Raw genomic sequence first — 25,069 nt, forward strand, 5'->3', positions numbered from 1 at the left:
GATAACTTGATGATGGAGAGAGAAAATGGGGAGAATGAGATGGACAGAGAGAGGGGGGAGGAGCAGAAAGACAGAGAGTGGGGGGAGGTGCATATGGACAGAGAGAAGGGTAGGAGGAGGTGGACAGAATGTGGGTGGAGGTGGAGATGGTCAGAGGGGAAAGGGGGAACTATACTAATGGAAGATTGGAATAAATATGTACCATGCAACACTGGGTAATCAGCTAGTTTGTTATAAATATATGTGGCAACTAATAATGTGCTGTAAATGTAACTCTGTATTTATAGATGTAAGAAAATATTTTCTTTGAAAAATTGCATTCTAATCAAAACAGAGCAAACTAATAGCAGCAGATAAACAGCATGTATATATGAATGTTGTTCAAAAAGTACCCAATCTTCCTTTTTATTGTTGAAATCAACAACGGAATCCGGGCTCTTGCACTCTCTATGGTAGTAGGCATGTGCTGTGCATGTGTCTGACTTTTTCACACCTGTGGAAACTACCAGTCACTAGTTAGCTGTTGGCAAGTGTACATGTGTGTGGTAGTCTGTGAATTTTTGTTGTGGACAAAATGACAGAAAAGGTGGAACATTATTACTGCAACAAATTTTGTTTTAAGCTTGGTGATTCTGGAGCTGAATCCAAGTGTTTGAGGACAAATCAATGGGTACTACACAGGGAAAGAAGTGAAATGTGAAGTGTGTTCCTGTAGGGCCTCAACATCTGGAAATGACATTGTTATTGATCACGTAAGGGCCATTGTGATCCAGAATAGATGAACTATGTTCATAAAACTGGTAGGCAAGGTGAAAATTAGTATTGGATCTGTTAATTCCATTTTAATGGAACATTTGGCCCTCAGGTGGAACTCAGTAAAATTTGTGCTAACAACAGAGCAGAAAAAATTTTGTTTGCACATTGCACAGGACGTGCTAGATACTGTGAACAGCAATCACAACTTCCTTAACACCATGAGCACTGGTGATGAGTCCTGGGTTTATGGGTATGACTCAGTAACAAGTTCCAGTCATTGCAGTGGAAGTATCCACCATATCTAAGACCCAAAAAATAGGGGTAGGTGCAGGAATGTGAAAGTCATGCTGACCATCTTTTTGACTCCAAGGACATGGTTATCATTAGTACATCTCAGAAGGTACTAATGTCAAGGAGTAACTACCAAGTGGTTCTGCATCACTTTGTTGAAGCAGTGAGATGCAAATGGCTGGACTTGTGGACATCAGACAGTTTGTTGCTTCAGCACAATAACACATCCATTCATCATTCCCGAATAAATCAGAGTTTTTTGGCCAAACACAACATGGCTGTGATTTGTCAGCCTCCCTACTCCCCTGATCTAGCACTGAGTGACTTCTGGCTTTTCCCTAAAGTGAAAAGGACTCTGAAAGGAACCCATATTTCAGAACAGGGAAGACATTATGCATAATTTGATAGAGCAGCTGCACACCATACCAAAAGAGGCTTTCCAATGATCTGTCAGCAGTGGCAGACCTTTTAGGCTAATATCAATACGGATAGACAAAAAATCTACTCACCAAGCAGTGGCGGGAGAACGCATATATAAAGAGGGTTTTACTCTAATTAAACCTTTGTTAACATCTTATTTTAAGGGGTGAGGGTTAAAAATTTTCATTTCTTTGACAACATTCATTAACATGAAGGTTTAATAGAAGTGTGCAGTCAGGCTGTTTTACATCTATCTACATAACAGACTTTGCTCAGTTTTTGTTCCAATAAAAGCTTTAAACATTACACTAGAATTACTATTGAGTTCACTATCCTTTTTGGCGTCCTTTTCTCTTAAATATTGACAGATGATCTGTGACACAGTAGTCCTCTGTCTTTAGAAAGCTTATTAATCATCTGTTTGTTATTTGTTTCATTATTAGAATATTGTCACAAATTTCTATCATACCATCATCACTGCAACTTTGTGGCTGATTACAGCTGTGTGCTGGGCTGTAACTGGAACTTGGGATGATTGCATTTCATGGACAATTTCTGTACTGACTGAGCTATCCAAGCAATTAGCCCTCACAGCTTCATTTCCTCCAGTATCTCTTCTCCTATCTTCCATACTTCACAGAAATTTGCCTGCATTCCTTGCAGAACTAGCACTTATGGAAGCAAGTATACTACAGAGAAATGGCTTAGATATAGTCTAGGGGATTGTTTCCAGAATGTATTTTCACTCTACAGAGAGTGTATGGTGATTTTAAAAGATGTAAGAATGTGCCATGTGACATGCTTGGATAGCTCAGTTCATAGTACACTTACATGTGAAATGCAGAGGTTCCAATTTTGAACCCTTGACAAGCACATCATTTTTATTTCTCAGAAAGAATCAAATCAGTGTACACTCTGTTACAGAGTGAGAATTTGTTCTGGAATCATCATCATTGTTTAAATAATGTAATAATGCTTACAGTAATGCCAGCACAACATTGAGTGCAGAAGCCAGTGTTCCACACACACTAGACATACTAGTTGAGAACTGGGGACGTGTTAACTATGGAAGACTCGACAGTGGTGTTTTTGATCAGAGGAAAGGAATTGTGTCAGGACCTGTCCTGATTGATGGGACAGCTATCTCAGACTGGCAAATCTTTGCTCTTCAGTTCAAGAAGAAATGGCTTCAAAGGTGAGTCTACCTGACAGTGATTGCACTTTCATATAGCTTATGCTACCGTAAAGCTTAGCTGTTTGATACAGAGGATAAGATAATCCTATGTCTATGTGAATGGAGTTAAAAAGAAAACAGACCAAAAGTGATTATAGTTATTATGCTCAAATTTTAATTTCTGTATTTTGACAATAGTGGTTTCAATTGGATGCATAATTGTTACTGTATAAAAATCTTGGCTGATATTCTGTGATTTGTCCTGGTGTCAAAACTGTATTTAGGTGTTATTTCTTGAAATGTTTTATAAAATACATTTGACCCTGAACTCTTCAAAATCTGGAAAATGCTTTCAATGTACAAGTGTTTTTGAGATAGGGGAATGTTCAGTTTTCCCCTTCATTCAATAAAAGTTTCTTTAGCAGATAATCACTTAAATTAATTTTAATCTAACTGCTGGCATGGAGGTTTTATAATTAAAGATCATTAAATGTCATCCTTAAAGAGGATTGAATCTTTTAGAGATAGCTTGGCTAGGACACTGTTCTGGTGTCCATTCATGTCTTGTGGTATGTATCTTCTTTCCTGCCCATACAAGTAAAGACTTTTGTATCCTATTCATTGGTGTGAATAGTGATAATAATATTTATTTGCACATAAGGTCTTTATAGTCTTGGGCACCATGATTTTATTGTGCATTAATAAAATTATCCTACAAATATTATGGAACGTATACAAAAAAGTCCATTAGGCCTTATAGCTCAAAGATTGTTAAAAATATTGACTAGTACTAGCAACTTTCATGGCTGGAAGTGTTTCACTTATAGAAATATTCCAGACTATTACGACATGAATTACAGACATGGGGTATGGGTTCCATCTTTCTGCAAACACCCATTGTTTTTTTTTTTTTTTTTTTTAAGTTTTTGTTCGTTTTGCTTATTACCGTGATTTTACTTTATGTGGTTTCTCAGGGCAACTCTATAGTTTCCAGCACTGATAGCATGTCATCTGCAAACCAAATAATGTAAATGTAAATTTCATTGACAATTTAACACAATCCTTGATTTTTAAAAATGTGATTTGTGGTGTGTCAAAATGTTTTGTGTATATATTCTTGTTTATATTTTATTTTGGTCCTGCAGAACCACATAATGTAAAATCACAGTAAGAAGCAAAATTAACAAAAACTTTCTGTAGGCCTCACTTTGTTTAATCAATTGTAACATAAAATATTTTCACTTTTTACAGTTTTTTCAGTGAAATGATGATGGCACAGAGGTGGTGAAACATGTTTGGGTTAAAAGAAAAAGCAGTGTGTTTGTAAAAAGGCAGAACCTAAATCCTATAATTTAATTGCAAATGCAGAAAGAAAGGACAAGAGCTGCAGATCCAAAAGATGAATATCTCAGATGATTTTTTTGCTGAAACCCAATGTTTTGTCCATGATTGTTAAATGATTGATTCAACACTGTAGAGAAACATTACTAGCAAAAAATATTACAATGATCCACTTCTTCACCTGAATTTGTATGCAATTCACATGTCACTGGCCAGCAGCTACACTTAACAGTTCTTAACAGTGGAAACATACTTCATGAACAGTTTCAGTAATGAATTTAACACCCATATCTCTACATATATTAGATGCCCATCAGCCACAGTTTAAATGATGTTTGTCGATAATTTATTACTTGCAGAGTGAGATACAAAAATCTTTCTACACAGAGTTGTTTGCAAGTTGGTGTCTAAGTGAAGATTGCTGAAAGAATTTTATAAAGATGTTTACATGACTAACTTTGACACACAAATATTTACATGCTGGTGACTAAGTGTGGATTGCACTTTTATCAATACAAATATTACACTATGTTACCATAATAATGTATACCTGTAGACAGAAGTATTGTGTTCTTCTCCAAATTATGGAAGGGCATCTGAATAATTGTTGAAAACTTACAGACTACCAGATGCACTGCCATCTTCTCCTACTTAAAGAAAAGCATATGAATAATTACAGCACTGAATTTGACTATTAACTTTTAATTTGTACCAGGAAAAAGTTCCAGATTAATGGCAGTTGAATCACGGTGAGCTTAGTATCAGTCTAGTTTAACTGTGTGTTAGATAACTAGAAACTGACAAAGTTATATGGTCTAATTTGTTAATCTTTGTAGACTGTTGCAGGAATATCCATTTTGCAACAAATTTGGCTAATTTACATAATTTTCTGGGTAGAATAATTAGCCAGCTAACACGTTTCTTAGAACAAGTGGGAATTTTTGTAATCAGAAAACTAAGAGCTACAAAAATAGATAACTGAATTTTGGAGGTAATCTCTGGTTAAAAATGGAAGGTTCTGGGTTGTTCTAGTTGTTTTTTGTTTGTTCTTTTCATACTACCCACCTATATGTATTAACAGTGACATGGCATCCTGTTAATTCCTGCTTTTCCAGCACTATGCACATATCATTGGCCAACTTTAGTTCTTAATTTATCTTCTGGTTATGTTTGTACATTACAGAAATATTCCATTTCATCAAGATCTTTCCCATGTGCTTAGTAATATCTTTAATGAATGACTGGTAAACATGGGATTTTGCAGATGCCTTTATATTGATATGATCTTTTTGTGGCTATTTTGAAGCTCTTTTTATCTCAGTGGATGAATGTGCACTCTTGGTAAGATATTCCAATTCTGAATTGAGCAAATCTGGTTCACAGATGTTTGTTGATCTGTCCACTAAATTATTATATAAATCAGATTTTGTTATGGTTGGGGATTTGAATACTGGTGTAGGTAATGATATGTATTCACAGATGTTCATTGCTCTATCCACTAAATTATTGTATAAATTGGCTTTTGTTATGGTTGAGGATTTGAATACTGGTATAGATAATGATCTGTATGCATGGGTTTTCAGTGTGGCCCAAGCTGTCATCTTCTATCTTGATGACTAGCAGATCAGGAAAATGTAATCTGCCACCTACATTCTCCTCCATAGTGAACTGAATATTCAAATAATCTCATTGAGATATTCAAGAAAATGACTTATTTTATTTCTGACATGTCTCCACAACAAAAATGTACCATCCACATAGCAGATCGTTTTTTCAGTTTCTAATGCCTGTTCTTCAAATTACCATAAAAAATTTGCTATTACCTGGTGTAAGGGGCTCCCCCATAGTCACACTATCAATCTGTTCATAAAACTCTTCATTCCATTTGAAGTAAATGGTCATGAGACAATATTTAAACTGTTCCAATACTTCATTAAGCAGATCCATGGTAAAAAGTGATACCACATCAAAACTGACTACAATATCCTCCAGCTGGATCACTGTGCCATTTAATTTTTCATATAACATGCCAAATTCTTGATGTAAGAGACTGATTGACCCACATGCAGTTGTAAAAGTAGTGTCAATAACTTTGCAATCAAGTCGATTAGCAAACCACTGGCACTTACTGTAGGTCTCAGTGGGATGTTTTCCTTTGAAGTTTTAGCGACCCATAAAATCTTGGTGGTAGTGTATCTGATCTGAATAGATGTTTCTGAGCACTATGTTCAATTGAGGGCTTGATTTATTAACCATGTAAACTTTTAAGAACTTTGCCAGTGGAGTCCTTAGTCAGATTACAGTATCTTAGTTGGTCACATTCATAACCACTGTTGCATAGCCATTGCCAGTGGGGAGAATTAAAATATTATTGTTCTCTATCTGATTTTTTTATAGCATTCATTTCACCCACAGTCACGTTACCTTTTGGAGCGTTCATGTCAGCTAATACTCTTACTACTTCTATATATATTTCTTCAACTATTACTGCATCCAGACCATGAATGCCTGCTAACACAATAACTGTAATTTGTGCCATGGACATAACTCACAGAATAATGACAAAATTTCTGCCTTTGGCAAGGACAGATCTCTCACCAGCAGATAATGAACATTTTGATAAATTGATAAGTGTGGGAAGCATCTAAACCCAGATCATCTGATTGGGTTACAAATCAACAAATTTCTTCTTCTGTTCACTTGACATTGCCAACATACAGTTCCCCATAGTATCATGCAATGATCTGACAATTTCACTCCAACCACCATTGAACCATGGAGCGACATTAATTTACAGTTTGTGCTTGCCAAGTCATGGTGTATCCGCTGAGCGTAGTCTCACATGAATCCTTCTACACAAATGGAGGTTGCTAGTGTCTGCACTAGTAGCTGCATTTGTCAGTGCACTTGTCAAGCTGCAGTTGTTTCAGTTTCCTCGGACTACTCTATAATTGCCAGATCTCTAAAATATTATGAAAAGGATAGTTGCTACTCACCATATAGTGGAGAGGCTGAGTTGCAGTCAGGCACAATAAAAAGACTGTCACAAAATAAGCTTTCGGGCAGCAAGGCCTTTGTCAAAAATAGATGACAGACACACACACCCACACTCATGCAAATGCAACTCACATGGCTTCAACTGCCAGAGACTGCTGTCATGTGTGTGTCAGTAGCGACTATCTTTTTCATAATATTGTTACTTTCCATTCTGGATTTTCCTGTTTGATTATTGCCAGAGCTCTGAGTGATTTACTAAGGAATAATTGAGAATACAGGTTTGAAGAAGACCAGAGACAAACATTCAAGATGCTCTAAGATATCCTTTCATGCAATCCAGCTTTAATTGATTACAGGCCAAAATATGAAACTAAATGGCACCCACCCAGCCCCACCCACCTGCCCACCCACCCACACCCACACCCACCCACCCACACACACACACGAAAAGATTGTTTTGGAGTTGTGTTATTACAAAAATCAGCAGATAATGACATGTTCCATCCAGTCTTGTATATTAATAAAACAACATATCAAGAGGAAAAAATACAGTAGCTATGAGCTTGGAGCTATAGTTATTGTTAATGCCTTGAAGAAATTAGAGTGTGTTTACTAGGAATATCTTTTAAAATTGTAACAGACTGTGCTGTATTCTAATAGACTCTGGATAAGAAGGACTTGTCATCAAGAATAAAGAGCTGTACAATTCCACCAAACAACTCTCAATGAAGAACTTTGGACATGAAGGACTAGGTAAGAGCCAGGATGGGGTGATGATTACAAACCAACAGGCACAGCTTCAGATACGGGAGGATCATTTCGAGGAGTTGTTAAACTGTAAAGACAACTGAGAGGAACAGGTGAGGGATGTTCCATAGGAAGTCAAAGCAAATCAAGACATAACTCTGCAATGTCCCACATGGGTAAAATCAGGAATTTTTTAAGAAGCCTAAAAAATCAAAGGCTCCAGGGCTAGACAGCATAGCACTGGAGCTGTTGAAAGACAATACCAAATCTATCATTCAAATGCTCTATCCCATGCTGATGCATATTTGGCTTGAAGAGAAATTCTCAAAAAAGTCAAAAAGTGGATTGGTGGTAAAGCTAAAAAAAAAAAAAAAAAAAAGAGAGAGAGAGAGAGAAAGAAAGAAAGAAAGAAAGAAATTTGTCAGCTGCAACTACTGACATGGTACTACATTGCTGTCAGTCCCCTGTAAGGATTAAAGATTCAACTGAAAATTGACAGCGTAAAGAACGGGTCAGTTTTCAGGCACAACCCAGTTGTGTTGATCTTATAAATATTCTGGGGGTCATATCAGAGCAAAGCAAAGACTTCCAGGCAGCCACGTAACTAACATTCACTGATTCTGAAAAGGCCTTTGACTCTGTGAAACATCAAGTGCTGCAGCATGTGTTATGGAAATGTGGTGTATAACAGAAGACTCTTCACATTATCAAAGATCTGTATGGTGGTTACAAATGCTGTGTGATTCCAAGGGAAATCTCACAGATCCAACAGAGGTAACATTTACAATCCAGCAGGGTTGTATTTTCTCACCAACACTCTTCCTACTTGTCCTTGACTCAGTTATGAGAAGTTACTGCGGGTAGAAGACAAGGAATCCAATGGGGTTTCATGAACATCTGGATGATTTGGTTTTCACAGACATTGTTTTATTAGGTCAAAGGCTGACAGATATGGAAGCTAAATTTAACTCACTGAAAAAAGAAGCAGAGATTGCTGTGCTCAAGATAAACATATGCAAAACAAGGAAAATGATAATAAATTGTGGGAACATGGAAGTGGAATTGTTTGTCGGGGAGTGGCAAGCAGAGATTGTCAATTCATTCCTGTATCTGGATGGTATGGTGACAGAAGATGGTGGAGCCAGAGAAGATGTGAAGAACCACATAAATAAGGCAAATGCTGCCTTCCTACAACTGTATCCAGTATGGAGAAACAGAAACATCACATGCAAAAGTGAAATTCGTATTTTTGATACAAATGTCAAGGCTATCCTTCTGTGTGGCAGTGAAAGTTGGAAAGCAGATAGTAAAACATCACAGTTCACAGAGATTCATAAATAGGTGTATCAGGCACATAATGAATATCTGATGACCATAAAAGACAAGTAATGAGGATCACTGGAGAAAAACAAACCAGACACCTATAGAAGAACAGCAGATATGCGAGAGAAAATGGAGATGGCTGGGGCACACACTGAGAAAGTCAAATGGAGCAATCAAAAAGAAGGCACTGGAATGGGATCTCCAAGGAACAAGGAAGACAGGGAGGCCTACAAGTACATGGAAGAGGATGGTGGATGGGGAAGCAAGAAGAGTTGGCAATACCTGGGCAGAATTGAGGGAAATGGATGAAGACAGAAGCGATTGGGGAGTTCTCCTGGATACCTTATGCCCCAATAGGGGTCAAAGGAATTGGGTAAGTCAATTCAAATGCAACACAGCATGAAATCCTCAAGCTTGAGCATCAGAACAGACATTGTGCAGTTAAGTGAACTGAAGAGGAAGTAAAACAAGAGTATCGTGTGCCAGATTTGATTAACAAGGAGAAAAGAATGATCTCCAGTTATGTAAATTGTTTAACTGAGAATAGGAGATCAGCAAAGAAGGCAGGTTTCCTTTGTCCCTTATTCGCTTGTGTGCTAATCACAGGGATCATATTGGACCACTTCAGTCAATACACAAAGAGTACAACCACACTCTAAGTTTTATTGATTCATTTGCCAAGTTCACCTTGCTATGTGCAGTAAAAACTACAAAATCAGCTGAAGCAGTCAGTAAGATGGAATTAAAGAAAAATAAAGTTTGGGAAACCATTACATATAATTACTGATAGAGGGGCTTGTTTTTCTTCTCAAGAATTCAAGGAGTACTGAGACAGGAATTGAACCTGCATGTGAGATTGTTTGGGCAAGATTCAGTATCAGCAGTGTTGCATAAAATGATAACTGGATCCTTACATTACCTACCACACTTATCACCTGATGTAACTGAAAACTACAGAGAAAACCTTAGCTCACTTGTATGTAAGTTGCCCAATCATACTACAACCATTGGTGGAGACTTAAATCATCCAACAATTAATTATGAAAATTACAGTTTTTTTAATGGTGTGCATGGTAAGACATCCTGTGAAACATTACTAAATGCCTTCTCTGAAAACTATCTAGGACAGATAGATAGGAACCCCACTCATGAAGGAAAATATTGGATCTAATGGCAACAAATAGACCTGACTTCTTTGAGGATGTTCACATCGAAACTGGTATCAGTGACCATGACATAGTTGTAGTAACAATGATTACCTAAGTACAAAGGACAAATAAACCAAGGAGAAAGATATATATGTTCAATAAACTAAATAAAAAGCCAGTTCTGTCATATCTCAATGAGGAACTTGAAATTTTCAGCACAGGGCATAAGCATCTAGAGGAACTATGGCTCTGAAGAAAAGTCTAAAGAAACAGAGATTACTGCATAATAGGTGTAAAACAAAGTGTAGGGCTATTGATAGAGAGATGGTGAATGAAATGCATTTAGCTCTCAAGAGAGCAATGTGTGATGGTTTCAATGACTACTGCAGCTGAATATTGTCAAATGCTATTTCACAAAACCCAAAGAAATACTGGTTGTATGTAAAGGCTGTTGATGGTACCAAAGTTAGTGTGCAGTCGATAGTGAACGAGACAGGAACTGAAACTGAGGTTAGCACAGAAAAAGCTGAAATACTTAATTCCATTTTCAAATGTTCCTTTCAAATGAAAACCAAGGAGAATTGCCCCAATGTAATCCTTGTACTACTGGAAAGATGAATGAAATAAGTATTAGTATAAGTGGTGTTGAGTATAGTTAAAACCATCAAAAGTGAACAACGCTCCAGGGCCCAATGGAATCTCTGTCAGGTTCTATACTGAATTTGCAGCTGAGTTAGCCACCCTTCTAAGTATAACCTATTGTAGATCCCTCAAACAAAAAACTGTCCAGTTATTGGAAAAAAGCACAAGTCACACATGTTTACAAGAAGAATAAAAGAAATGAATCACAAAAATACGGTCCAATATCTTTGACATAGATTTGTTGTAGAATCTTATAACATATTCTGAGCTCAAACACAGTGAGGTATCTTCAACAGAATGACCTCTTCAGTGCCAACCAGCATGGGTTCTGCAAACATTGGCCATTTGAAAACCAATTTGCACTTCTCTCACATGACATACCGACAGTTTTGCATTAAGTTAGCCAGGTAGATGCAGTATTTATTGACTTCTGAAAAGCATTTGACACAGTATCACATCTATGCTTACTGTCAAAAGTATTAGCATATGGGATATCAAGAGCAATTTTTTGACTGGATTGAGGACTTTTTGATAGATAAAATGCAGCATGTTATCTTGGATGGAGAGATATTGCCAGATGTAGAGGTAACTGCAGGTGCGTGCCAGGGAAGTGTTTTGGGACCCTTGCTGTTCATGTTGTATATTAATGATCTTATAGAACATGAGTTTGATGGTTGTATTCTTTTATTTTTCGGATCATGTAATATTAGAATCTGTGATTCTGAGAATAGTAAATAGTTTCACATGAAAATCAGAACTCATTTAAAAATGGAAAATGTTGTTAGTAAAAATCTTGAAAAGTACTTGACTGATTTACTTAAGATTTTTACACAACACTAGTGGTGGCCAATGATTATGTACTAGTGTGCTACAGCACACTGTAAATAACACACTAAAGTTATCCCATTTCTCTTCTAATGCAAGTCAGAAATCTCACTAAAATTACACCATTTTTCTTCTCTGGAGAAAAACATACCAACTAGAAACCAAAGTACCTAATGCTGAAATAATTTCAGTCATGCTATGATCCACTCAGAGAAGAGATGCAGCTGTCTTCATGTGACTGTGTGTGCTCTGGTATGCCATCATTCCCACCAGAACTAAATGTGCTACAAATCTCACAGTGCCATGAAAGTAACATGAGGTCTAGCAGTATCCCAACCACGCTATTTCAGCTCTAATCATGTGACCAATGAAATGTCAGAACTGGAAGGCCAATAGAAAAGCATTATGTTTCACCTGCATGCAGGTTTCTATTACTTATGTTGTGTTTCATGCACTGAAGATTTATCATGGACATATACCCTTTGTTATGATTTCTTGTAATTAAATGTCAGTTAATGATACATCAGCAGTAAAAGCCTTCACAAGATTCTAACATAAATAATAATATTGTTAAATGTTACATATCTTCAGCATGGCTGTGTCATTAGAGACATCAAGTCATGGAAATGAAGCAAAAACATGTTCACATCATATGGTATGCACCCTCATGAACCATGGACCTTACCACTGGTGGGGAGGCTTGAGCTTGCTCAAATGATACAGACAGCTATGGACCTTACCACTGGTGGGGAGGCTTGAGCTTGCTCAAATGATACAGACAGCTATACAATAGGTGCAACCACAATGGAGGGGTATCTGTTGAGAGGCCAGACAAACAAGTGGTTTCTGAAGAGGGGCAGATGCCTTTTCAGTATTTGCAAGGGCAACAGTCTGGATGAGTGACTGATCTGGCCTTGTAACATCAACCAAAATGACCTTGCTGTTCTGGTACCGTGAACAGCTGAAAGCAAGGGAAAGCCAATCTTTCCTGAGGGCATGCATCTCTACTACATGATTAAGTGATGTGGCATCCTCTTGGGTAAAATATTCTGGAGGTAAAATAGTCCCTCATTTGGATCTTTGGCAGTGAGTACTCAGAAGGATGTTGGTATCAGGAGAAACAAAACTGACATCCTGTGAATCGAAGCACAGAATTTCTGATCCCTTAATTGGGCAGGCAGGTTAGAAAATTTAAAAAGGGAAAGGATAGGTGAAAGTTAGATCTAGTGAAAGTTAGTGAAGTCCAGTGGGCAGAGGAACAGGACTCCTGGTCCGGTGAATACAATGTTATAAGTACAAAACAAATAGAGATAAGGCAGATGTAGGTTTAACCCTAGCATTACCAACGTATTTTTTGTTACATGTAATACGAATGGGGGGGCCTCAAAGGCCCATAAAGAATACCACAATTTATTTTATCATAAATCAAGTTTATTTACTTCTGATACCTCTAATAACAATTCAAAATGCTTAGACATTGTTTTTGTATACTGGATAATAAAAGATGTTATTATAATAGGAATAAAATGAACAAATCACGAGATTCAGTTTATATATTTTTTGGAATAATGTTTCAAAGTAGTGTTTTCTTATAAAAACGACTTTTTTAATTCGATACACTACATGAAGCAAACAAAATTTACTGTCTCATTCTGCAACGCATTTTTCACACAACACTGTCTTCCTGCAGTGTTTCCCACAGACGTGTTTGTGGCACTGAGAGCAGGTAACAGTTGACTTTCCCAGCTTGTTGTACTTGATCTTTTTAGATGCAGCTTCTTGGCAGCATAGGTGGCACCGTCCACGTGTTCCTGGTTCTGCTGTTGAGGATGATGGTTCTACAGAGCAGCTGAGCTTCCGTTGTGTGATGCTTTCCATTGCCATTATTACTGGCTTCTGAAGTCCATACAAATTTTGTGCCCGTTTATCTACTTGAGATCTTATTAGTTCGAGACCTAAGTTAGTGATAAAAACTCTTCTGCGGTTTAGCAAATTCTTTTTCCAATTCGGAAAGTTGAGGAGGAAGAGTGAATATGCATTTATTGCTGCTATGTCAATGAGTGTGTAGAAGAGAGACAAAGGCCATCTTCTTGTTCCTCTCTTTGTGCTGTAGTGTCTTGCCATCTGGTCTATGGTGTCCACGCCTCCCTTTGTAGAATTATAAAAAAGATTTATGTTAGTCTTTTTTGAGTCCTCATTCAACACCCCTTCTGAGTGATAAGTTGAAAGCATCAACAGCAGTCGTTTTGGCTTCTCGCAGACTAGCGTTGATGCAAGAGTAACTGGTGGCCTCTGTGTCTGAGGGTCAGTATAAGCAAAGATGGAAGAGTGTAAACTGCGGCCAGTTGTAGTCTTCAGCTCTTCAGGTATGTGTCGTCTGTTAGACTGTAGGGTGCCAACAAGTGTGAGGTGAAAATCATTCCATAGAGTCTCAGCAAGCTCCACTGAAGTATAGTACCGATCTGTGGTAACATTACGGCCTGATTTTTCAATAGGTTTTATTAGTCTCTTTACAATTTCCATCGGTCCATTTGAATGCTGTGTATTTCCTGACTTGCCTGTATAGATGTCCATGCTGATCACATATCTAGTCTCAGAATCAGACAGCATTCGAATTAGAATGCCGTATTTTCCAGGTTTTTCTTTTAGAAACACCTTGAATGGACAGCGACCACGGAACAAAGACAACATCTCATCCACTGTTGTATGTAGACCAGGAATGAAATACAATGGAAGTGAAGAATTGAAGCTTTCAAAAATTTCCCTCATTGGAGCAAACTTGTCAGTCTGGCGACGAATTTCTCTTGTGTTCTTATCATCAAACCTCAATATTTTAGTCAATTCGAAAAATCGGGTCCGACTCATTGATCCATAGTACACTTGTCGGCACTGAAGCAAAGACCATAAATCTTGGACAGGTATCTTATTGTCATGATTTGAACCCATGATTAGCAAGAGTCCTATATAACAAAATAACTCATCTTCATCTGTGTGCTGAATACCTAGTCGAGAAGCCTCTTCATTTGAGTGTAGTTTTATTAGATTCATAATTTGAGGTGTAAAAAGGAGCTCTATAGCCTCTTTCGGAGACGCAATTCTTCCTTGTTGTCCTAGCCCCATTCTTTCTCGCACTATATTTTGTACAGAACGCCGATATTGTCGAGATGGCTTCATAATATACTCTCGTCCACTTTTTGCAATGAATTTATCACATTCCGTATCATTATCATCTGGTGGATTGGCTTCAACCTCATCTTCATTCTCAGACGATGAATCAGTTCTAATTTCTTCCACATCATCATCCACTTCACTTTCCTCTAAATCTGATTCGTTCAAAACTTCTTCTAGCACTCTTTCAATGGAACTATCACGTAAATGATGTCTACTCATGTTGCTGGTTCAACAGCAGCAGAAACACTGAAAATAACAATGGTCCGCTTCATAATAATATGTCTGAAGGCAACAATGCCAAAATTCGTTTCATGGTAAGAACTTGAAACGAAAGACTCAACCTCGTAAATCTTTCCTTGCTATTACCAACGGGTGGGCTTCTAAGGCCCGCAGAGAATTAAATCAAGTAAATGAATTTTAATTACATTTTTATTCTGAAATTCTGTAATGACTCAATAGTACATTCAATAACGAACAATTACCTTTGCTTTCAAGTTCATATATCAAAGGGTGTGGATACAACATAGAAAAACTGAGTCAGTGGGCCTACGAGGCCCCCCCGTTGGTAATGCTAGGGTTAATAATGAATAAAAAGTAGGAAAATGGATAAGCTATGATAAACAGCATCGTGGATACATTACTGTAGCCAAGATAGACACAAATCCTACACCCACCATAGTAGTACAAATTTATATATCACCTAGCTTTGTATATGATGAAGGGATTCAAGAAATATGTGATGAAATAAAAGACATCATTCAGATAGCTACAGCAGACAAAAATTTAATAGTCATAAGAGACTGGAATTCAATAATGGGAAAAGGAAGAGAAGAAAAATAGTAGGTGAATATGGACTGGAGGGAAGGAATGAAAGAGGAAGCTGCCTGGTAGAATTTTGCACAGAGTATAATTTAGAATTTTGCAGTTGATTGTATAATTGGAGGACAGGGATTCTGGAACCAGATTGTAAATTGTAAGGCATTTCCAGGGACATACATGGTCTCTGACTACAATTTATTGGTTATGAACTGTAGATTAAAACTGAAGAAACTGCAGAATGGTAGGAATGTAAGGGCATGGACCCAGATAAACTGAAATAACCAGAGGTTGTAGAGAGTTTCAGAAACAGCATTAAGGAATGATTGACAAGAGCAAGGGAAGGGAATACAGTAGAAGAAGAATGGTTAGCTTTTTAAGATGAAATAGTGAAGGTAGCAGAGGATTAAGTAGGTAAAAAGATGAGGGCTATTAAAAATCCTTGAGTAACACAGGAGATATTTAATTTAATTGATGAAAGCAGAAGATAGAAAAATGCAGTAAATGAAGAAAGTGAAAGGGAACACAAACATCTAAAAAAATGAGACTGATAGGAAGTGCAGAATGGCTAAGCAGGAATGGCTGGTGGAGAAATGTAAGGGTATAGAAGCATTTATCATGAGGGGTAGGATAGATGCTTCCTACAGGAAAAGTAAAGAGACCTTTGGAGAAAAGAGAACCACCTGTATGATTATCAAAAGCTCAGATGGAAAACCAGTCCTAAGCAAAGGAGTAAATCAGAAAGATGGAAGGAATGTGTAGAGGGTCTATGCAAGAGAGATGTACTTGAGGGCAATATTTTGGGAATGGAAGAGAACGTAAATGAAGATGAGATAGGAGGCATGATATTGCACAGAGAATTTGATGGAACACTGAAAGACATAAGTCAAAACGAGGCCCAGGAGTAGACAAAATTCAATTAGAACTACTGATAGCCTTGGGAGAGTCAGCCATGACAAAACTCTTCCATCTGGTGAGCAAGAGTGAAATACCTTCCGACTTCAAGAAGAAGATAATAATTCCAATTTCAGATAGAGCAGGTGCTGACTGGTGTGAAAATTACTGAATGATCAGTTTCATAAATCACAGTTGCAAAGTACTAACTTGAATTAATATGAATGAAAAAACTGGTATAAGCCAACATCAGGGTAGATAAGGTTGGATTCCAGAGAGATGCACGAACACATGAAGCAATGCTGACCCTACGACTTCTCATAGAAGATAAGTTAAGGAAAGGCAAGCCTATGTTTTTATCATTTGTAGACTTAGAGAAAGCTTTTAACAATGTTGAATGGAATATTCTCTTTCAAATTCCAAAGGTGGAAGGGTTAAAACATAGGGAACAAAAGGCTGTTCACAATTAGCACAGAAACCGGACGGCAGTCATAAGAGTTGAGGGGCATGAAAGGGAAGTAGTGGTTGAGAAAGGAATGAGACAGGGTTGTAGTCTGTCCCTGATGTTATTCAACCTGTTTATTGAGAAAACAGTAAAGGAAATAAAGGAAAATTTGGAGTAGGAATTAAAGTCCAGGGAGAAGAAATAAAACTTTGAGGTTAGCTGATGACATTGTAATTCTTTCAGAGACAGTAAAGCACTTGGAAGAGCAACTTAACATTGTTAACAGTGTCTTGAAAAGAGGATATAAAATGAATGTCAACAAAAGTAAAATAAGGATAATGGAATGTAGCCAAATGAAATCAGGTGATGCTGAGGGGATTAGATTAGGAAATTAGACACTTGAAGTAGTAGATGAGTTTTGCTATTTGGACAGCAAAATAATTGATGATGGTCAAATTAGAGACGATGTATAAATGTAGACTGGCAATGGCAAGAGAAACATTTGTGAAGAAGAGAAATTTTATAACATCGCATATAGAGAGTGTCAAGAAGTCTTTCCTGGAGGTATTTGTATGGAGTGTAGCCACATATGGAAGTGAAAAATGAATGATAAACTTTTCAGACAATAACAAAATAGAAGCTTTAGAAATGTGGTGCTACAGAAGAATACTGAAAATTAGATGGGTAGATCATGTAACTAATGAGTGGTATTGAATAGAATTGGGGAGGAAAGAAATTTTTGACACAACCTGACTACAAGAAGGGACACATCCTGAAACATCAAGGGATCACCAATTTAGTACCAGAGGGAAGCATGGTGAGTAAAAATTGAAGAGGGAGACAAAGAGATGAATACAGTAAGCAGATTCAGAAGGATGTAGTCTGCAATAGTTATTTAAAGATGAAGAGATTTGCATAGGATAGAGTAGTATGAAGAGCTGCATCAAACCAGTCTTTTCACTGAAGACTGCAACAACAACCATATAGTATGCAATTATTTTTTCTTCTTCTTCACATTTATAAGAGATTCAAGGAACAGCTGTTACATTTGAATTCTTCCTTGTCACAAATATTTGGCTGTTTTACCTGAATATGTTGTGAATTCTGAAGGTGTGATTAAACAGAAGAAATGAGAAGACTGTGATGTCAATAACTAGCACTGAGGGTTATAGATAAATTCTCCACAAGAAAACAGCAACAAAGGGACTTCATTTTTCATCACTGAGTAAGCACTGTCTTTTTAACAACAATGTACAAGTATTCAGCCGTAAAGAAAAATGCTGTGCTTTGAAAATGTGTAATTTCATTTGCTTTCTGGCAGCCACTTTTAACTATGATAGCAGGGCATTTAAACCATCAGATAAATCATTTCTCTCATATATACTGTTTCTATGTGTATATAATTTTAAACAAAAATTGTATACACAGGAATTTGCTGTTTTGTATTCTTTCTGGCAGTCAGTTGTAACAGAAAATCTGTGTATTAGAAAAGTTTTATTTGTGGCTTGTTGGCTTATGATTAGAATACTACAACACAGTCTAAATTGTCCAAAGCTTTCAATAATTATGAAAAGGATAGATTGGTACTCACCATAATGATAAATCACTGAGCTACAGAGAGGCACAAAAAAAATGTTACATTAAGCTTTTGACTGAAGTCTTCCTCAGAAAAGAAAAACACACAAGCAAACTCACCTCACATGCACGTGACTGTTGTCTTCCTGCTCAGGTCAGACTGAAATGAACACAATGAACAGTAATAATAATCCATACTGGAGCAGGGAAGGGGGAAGGTTAGCAAGGTAGGGGTGGGGGAAGAGGAAACTGTGCTTCCTGACCAAGTATACAGGGACTAGAGGTGGAGACAAGGCTATCTGGTGAAGCGGCGTATAGTGTAACAGGACACTGTGGGTGTTCCACTATATGAAGACTTGTCACATCAGCTAAAGATGTTCACAATGTTTAAGTAAAGTAGGGGGTAAAATATTGACTGGCCTACTGTACGTATCATATCTGTTCCAACATAGAGGGCATACGAGGGAAGATGTAGCCGCAGTGCACCAAAGCCAGCAGAATCCTGATCACTTGTGGGATGTCTGGTTTGCACTCTGTGGATGCAGAAGACATGCACAGACTATATGGGATTATGATATTATTATGGAATCTCTTAAAAGAAAAACAAATGATGGTTTTTAACATAATGTAAGAAAGCTCCTGTGTTACTGTTTAGATCTTTTTGGTACACTCTTGTCTGAGTTCTCACAGAAAGAGGATGTATTCGCGTCATGTTAATGGACTGAATTGTAAATGCAGTTGTGAAATAAACATCTGGAAATGGATGGTTGAAAGTGAAAATACATTTTCAGCCGTCATTAATTTGGTGTAAGTCGTAAGTCCGAAAACTTTAGCAGTTCCCTGCAGCAGAGAATGTGCTTCACAGAAGTCCATATGGTAGCATAGCTGGTCCACAAAATTCTATGTGATGACCAGAATTACATACAAGCCAGATTCATAAAAAAAGGGTCCTTCAACAGAACATTGTGATGCTTGGTAAAGGATGCAAGTGAAGTAGCACCATGCAATACCAAACTAAACTAAACCAACTAACTCAACCAGAACCCAGATGTAAGTTTTTTTCACTGTACGTGGGAGGCTCATTGTGCACTGCTCTCTACCATTGAACCCACCAATCTTTCCCCCTTCTCTGCTCCTTTCCGTTTTGCTTCCTCTCTTTTCCCCTGCCCCCAACCCCCCCCCCCCCACCCCACTCCCCCAACCCCCCAACCCAATTCGTCCCAGTCTCCCAATGCCACAACAGGTAGCCTTATCCGCCACATCTAGTCCTTGCACTCTCTTTCCCCACCTGTACCCCACTATCCCTCCCACTTCCCCACTCCACTACATATTTTTGCTTCCATTCAAAATATTTGTTTCAGTCTGGCCTGAGCAGCCAGAGATAGTGATCATTTGTGTGTGAGGTTTGCTTGCTTGTGTGAGTTGTATGTGCCCCTTCACTAATTCTTATCATACAATATCCCAGAAACAAAAACTATACTTTATACTTTTAGAACATAGGCTATACATTTTAGTAAATTACAATTCCTCACAGTCAGTTTTAATGACAATAGAAGGGCATTTAAAAAACTTGAAAAAATTTTCTCGTCAGCAGTTGTATGTTGCCCTCTTACAAGCTATCAATTCAGAAAACCAGTTCGTACTCTTACCTCACAGTATCAAAAACATGAAAAATATCATATATGCTGTGGTGGTGTAGTTGTAGTGTGCTCAAAAAATTTAAAAAACCTGATGTAACAATAAAGATCACAAACAAAAACAAAGGAATCTTTTTTATCCATAGTCTATATTCTTTATTATAACTTTGAGCTCCATACATTGACAGTATGTGAAGTTGCAACGAGGAGCTGATTTTTGTGTCATGACTCAATTTTCAGGGATATCCCAGATTAGGACATTCCCTTATCTCTAACTCCCATACATATTTTCCTATTGCAAAACATTGCTAGGTTCACTAGTAGGTTATAAATAAGGAATATTGCAAGCAGAAGAATAAAACATATGTGTATTGTGCTTGACAGCTATCTAACAAAATCTCTAAGAGCATCTTGATGTTACATTCATTCTCAACAAAGTCTACAGAGTGATATTAATAGCACTGAAGTCTGTGTTTTGTGTGTCGGTAACAGCTTGACAGTAAATGTTCGCTTATTCCTAATGTGATAAGTTTGTAATACTACCTTGGAAATAAAACAGAGACTTGAAGTAAAAAACCTGTATTAAGCAAATTGTCTGACTTTTTTTCTTTCACATTTGTAGCAAGATTTTAATTTATGTTTAAGTATGTTTTTACAATTTCTTTATGTGTACAGGCGCATCAATATTGACCATAAAATGGAATTACTTTTGCCATGATGTCAGTTAGGCAAAATATGGACTGTAAAAATCTACAAGTGTGCACTTGAAATTTGTTCTAGCTTGACTGGGTGGCAGCCAGTTGATGATTCAGTTCGTGGTCCTGTATTGGTTCGAGCCATCTTTGATGTGGATTCTGCACCAAATGACACTTTCATTGATATGAGTGACTGGGGGAAAGGATCAGTCTTCCTTAATGGCTTCCCTCTTGGTCGCTATTTCAATCTTGGCCCTCAGAGAACACTATATGTGCCTGCACCATTGCTTGTACAGGGATCCAATGAGGTAAATGCAAGTGAACAAGGAAAATGCAATACAAATATTGCAAACTAGTTATACATGAAAATATATTCTAGTATGTAATGGATTTAATTCATTTGGACCAGTCATTATAGGCAGATTTCACAATCATTTGAGTAGCTGACAGAAGAGGACTCATGACTGGTGAATACAATGACATAGATTATGCATATTTCATTGCTAGTTCGGTATGTGTGAGGCTTTTGCTGATATTAATTAATGTCATTGTACCTTCACTGATTTTATCTGCATCATCTATCCCTTTCATGTCATTTTAACAAATCTGATCCAATAAATTGATGTGTGGATTATCTTGCTACACAGGTAAAGATATTTTTATGGTTAGATGGTGTGATAAACAAAGCACTTGAAGGTCCACATGAACAGTGCAATAAACGGTAACTTAAATTAAACAAGAATACGAATCGCTTACTTAAATTAAGCAAGAATACGACTCTCCTTTAAAAGGAAAGATGTTATCTGTATTAACTCCTAAGGAAGATGATCATTGGATTGCTCTGATGCATATGAAGACTAATGAAAATTGTTGTTTCATTCCATTTTGCTAGGAAAGTGTCTTTAAATGTTGGTAGGATTTTAAAAGGATTTCATTTTAAGTGTGTCTTTTACTTGTCATAATAGATCTCCTCTTGGTTCGGTGAAAGATGATCTGAAGCTCAATGTATATAAATTTTGTGTCACTGAGTAAGAGCTTATAATACGGGTAGCCAATTCAGAGAGTCCAGAAGTGGTGCATGGGATCTTACCACCACACACAGCTGTAACTATATGTGAAATCCATAATTGCAGAAAACAGTGAAATATGGTGAGACACAGTTCATTGCTGCCACCTTATATTATTGGATGTCTCTTTGTTAGAGAATCCATTGAAATTAGATTGGCAGATAATGTTTTTTATACAGAAAAGACCTTTCCTTTAAGCAAGAAATGTGGCCTAATTTGTTATGTAATGATACGACACTCTCTGCTTCACACAGCACAGGGTTTTAGCCGCAGTTTTTGATAGCCCTACATATTTTGGCAGTGTTTACCACACGCTAGTACTGAATGTATGTGTGATGTTAGGAAGCAGCATACTGTGGCCATTTTTCAGCCCATAAGACCTGTTATTCATTTCTAGTTTGACATCAGTTTAGTGAGACATGGCACAGCATCCCATCTAAAGAAGTCAGCTATATGGACAATTTAAGTATAATGTCTACTTGATAACATGATGCTGAGGCATATGTGAGCACAAAAGAACAATAATCTAATGCTGCACCCATGTCAGAAAGTAAAAGAGATCACATTAACGGGGAACTTCATTAACTCATTTATGAAGTGGAATGGGTAGAAGCTGAAACTTGGTTGATTAAGTGGGATCCAAGCTATCATTCTATGTCTGAATGTGGTAAAGCTGAAACAAAATAGAATTTTGTGTATAGTGTCCTGGATTTTCATGGAGATGGCAAAGGGATTTCAACAGTATTGTTGCAGTTGGAAAAATTTGTATTCTATCCTTTGAATATAAAAGAAATAACTTGTTAAAGAGAAAATAATAACAATAAACATAAGGGTTATTAATAATCCAGTGCAATGTAATACCCTATTAGTTAAAAGATAAAGGCAAAACTTTCCTCAACTGGATGGCAAATGTTCCACAGAAATTAAAGTAAAATTGGATATACACCAAGGAGCACTGATGTTCTCAACATACATAAATGGTGTATCAGACCAGGTCATCAGCACCATTTGGTCATTTGCATCATCAGACAAATATGAAATACTGTTAGTACGGATGGTAAACAGAAGGATTATTTTTTACTGTAAGGGTTCCAGGAAAATGTAGTGCATATGTACAGGAAGCAACATACAAGATATTGGAGTTACCAGTTCGAGAGTACTGATCAAGCAGTTGAAGTCCTTGTCAAATATGCATGTCAGCAAGCATCTAAGTTCGAAGACATCCTGTTGGTATCATATCAGGTCAGTAAAGCCCATATGAAAGTGTACTATAAATGCTCAGGGAACTTAAATGGAAATATGTGGAAGAAATGTGGCATTGTACTCCAGAAACCTTTGGGTAAATTTAGAGAACTGGCATTCAAGGAAGCATGTTCAACAGTTCTACTGCTTCCATTGTATATCTCATATCAGGATTATGAGAATAATGTATGGTAAGAGAAAATAGGAAATGTACCAAGGAATATACACAGTCATTTTCCTCTCACTATGTGCGCAAATGGCAACTGCCTTACTACAGTGGAAACACCAGTTCCCATGAGATCACCAAAATTAAGCGCTGTCGGGCATGGCGGAACTTGGATGGGTGACCATCCAGTCACCATGAGCTGTTGCCATTTTTTGGGGTGCACTCAGCCTCATGATGCCAATTGAGGAGCTACTCAACCGAACAGTAGTGGCTCCGGTCAAAAAAAATCATCATAACGACTGGGAGAGCGGTCTGCTGACCACATGCCCCTCCTATCCACACCCTCACCTGAGGATGACACGGCAGTCGGATGGTCCCGAGGGGCCACTTGTGGCCTGAAGACGGAGTGCTTTCTTATGTGCACAAATGATACAGGACAGAACATTGTTAATGTTGCTACCAAGTCCCCTCTACCATGTACTGTGTAGTGTCTTACAGAATATAGATGTAGACATAAAGAATACACTTCCTGTCATTTCTATGTCTGAACTTGAAATTAAATTCATTAATTGTCATATCATCACCAACATCATCATCATCACCAACACAACTGATTGCACTCATTGCTGAGTGTTGTGATCCCATGTACTAAGCATTGCCACACTGGATGGTTACCAGCTTCATTTAGCCCCTGCTGAAGAGGTAGACTAGAGAGTTGTCATATAATCTACACTAACTATGATAGTATTGCACACTTATTTGAATGAGAATCTACTGCAAAGTAGTTATTCCATAGGAGTGATGACTCTGACATAACCAAGAGCATTTTTTTTAAATACTGTCATAGATCTATGTCATTTTTAAGCTTAATTTCATTTATAGTAGAAATTTTTTTGCCTTTGCAATAGGTCGAAAATAATTTTTGTTACTCATAATAAGACATTCTTTTTTGTTTTTCAGGTACTCATATTCGAGCTCTACACACCTTCCACAAAAGTTGTCTTCAGTGACTCACCAATTCTAGGCTAAAATATAGCACACTACAATTTATAAATACATTAACCTATTTTTACATTGCTGTTTTTGTAGCTGTAACTGGCCAAGAAAAATGTATTTTGTTCTGAGATGTAAAACAGACATTGTTTCTTAGTTGATCTCTGGCACCAGAGCCAGATTGATTTTCCATCTTTTGTCTATTTTCATATCTTCTAATAACCTCATTGTCAATGAGATGTTAAATCCTAATCTTCCATTCTTCTGCCTGCATACCTGGGTATATCTGTAATTGAAGCTTTATTAATCAAATACTTTTTGTTGTTTCTAAGTTCCTAACACACCAGGGCCTTTTGCAGTCCTACTGCCTCCCTCCTTTCCTCATAAAAATTTATGAAATACAGCATTTGTAAAAAACTGATTTTACATTAAGAAGCATGACAGGTCATTTGACTTTATACATCAAATTATTTGTTAATAATGGAAGAATAACCATGAGAAAAGCTGAGAAATGTATAATTTTCTCATTTTACAACATGCAATGCAGCTCTTTGATTTTGGGTCTAACAGCCAAAATTTTATAAAGATCATAGGCAACTTATTTTTTGCCTTACTGTATTTATTGAAAATTTATTATTTATTTATTCATGACTGACCATATCCAGTTTTAAGCCATTTACAAGTGGAACTTAAACCAGTAGTAA

General features: G+C 37.2%; 1 protein-coding gene across 1 annotated transcript in view; it reads left to right on the forward strand.

Annotated features, from left to right (window-relative positions):
• The window catches only part of LOC124803280 (beta-galactosidase-1-like protein 2), a 257,902-nt gene extending 233,450 nt beyond the window's left edge, over window positions 1–24,452 (forward strand). Inside the window, exons 11-13 of the mRNA XM_047264463.1 lie at window positions 2,450–2,662; window positions 20,983–21,205; window positions 24,333–24,452. Of these exons, the coding sequence (XP_047120419.1) occupies window positions 2,450–2,662; window positions 20,983–21,205; window positions 24,333–24,401 (505 nt within the window). The 3' untranslated portion in view covers window positions 24,402–24,452. The remainder of the gene's footprint in view (window positions 1–2,449; window positions 2,663–20,982; window positions 21,206–24,332) is intronic.
• The last annotated feature ends 617 nt before the right edge of the window (window positions 24,453–25,069 follow it).

The sequence above is a fragment of the Schistocerca piceifrons genome, chromosome 6 (genome assembly GCF_021461385.2).
Source record: "Schistocerca piceifrons isolate TAMUIC-IGC-003096 chromosome 6, iqSchPice1.1, whole genome shotgun sequence".
Classification (NCBI taxonomy): domain Eukaryota; kingdom Metazoa; phylum Arthropoda; class Insecta; order Orthoptera; family Acrididae; genus Schistocerca; species Schistocerca piceifrons.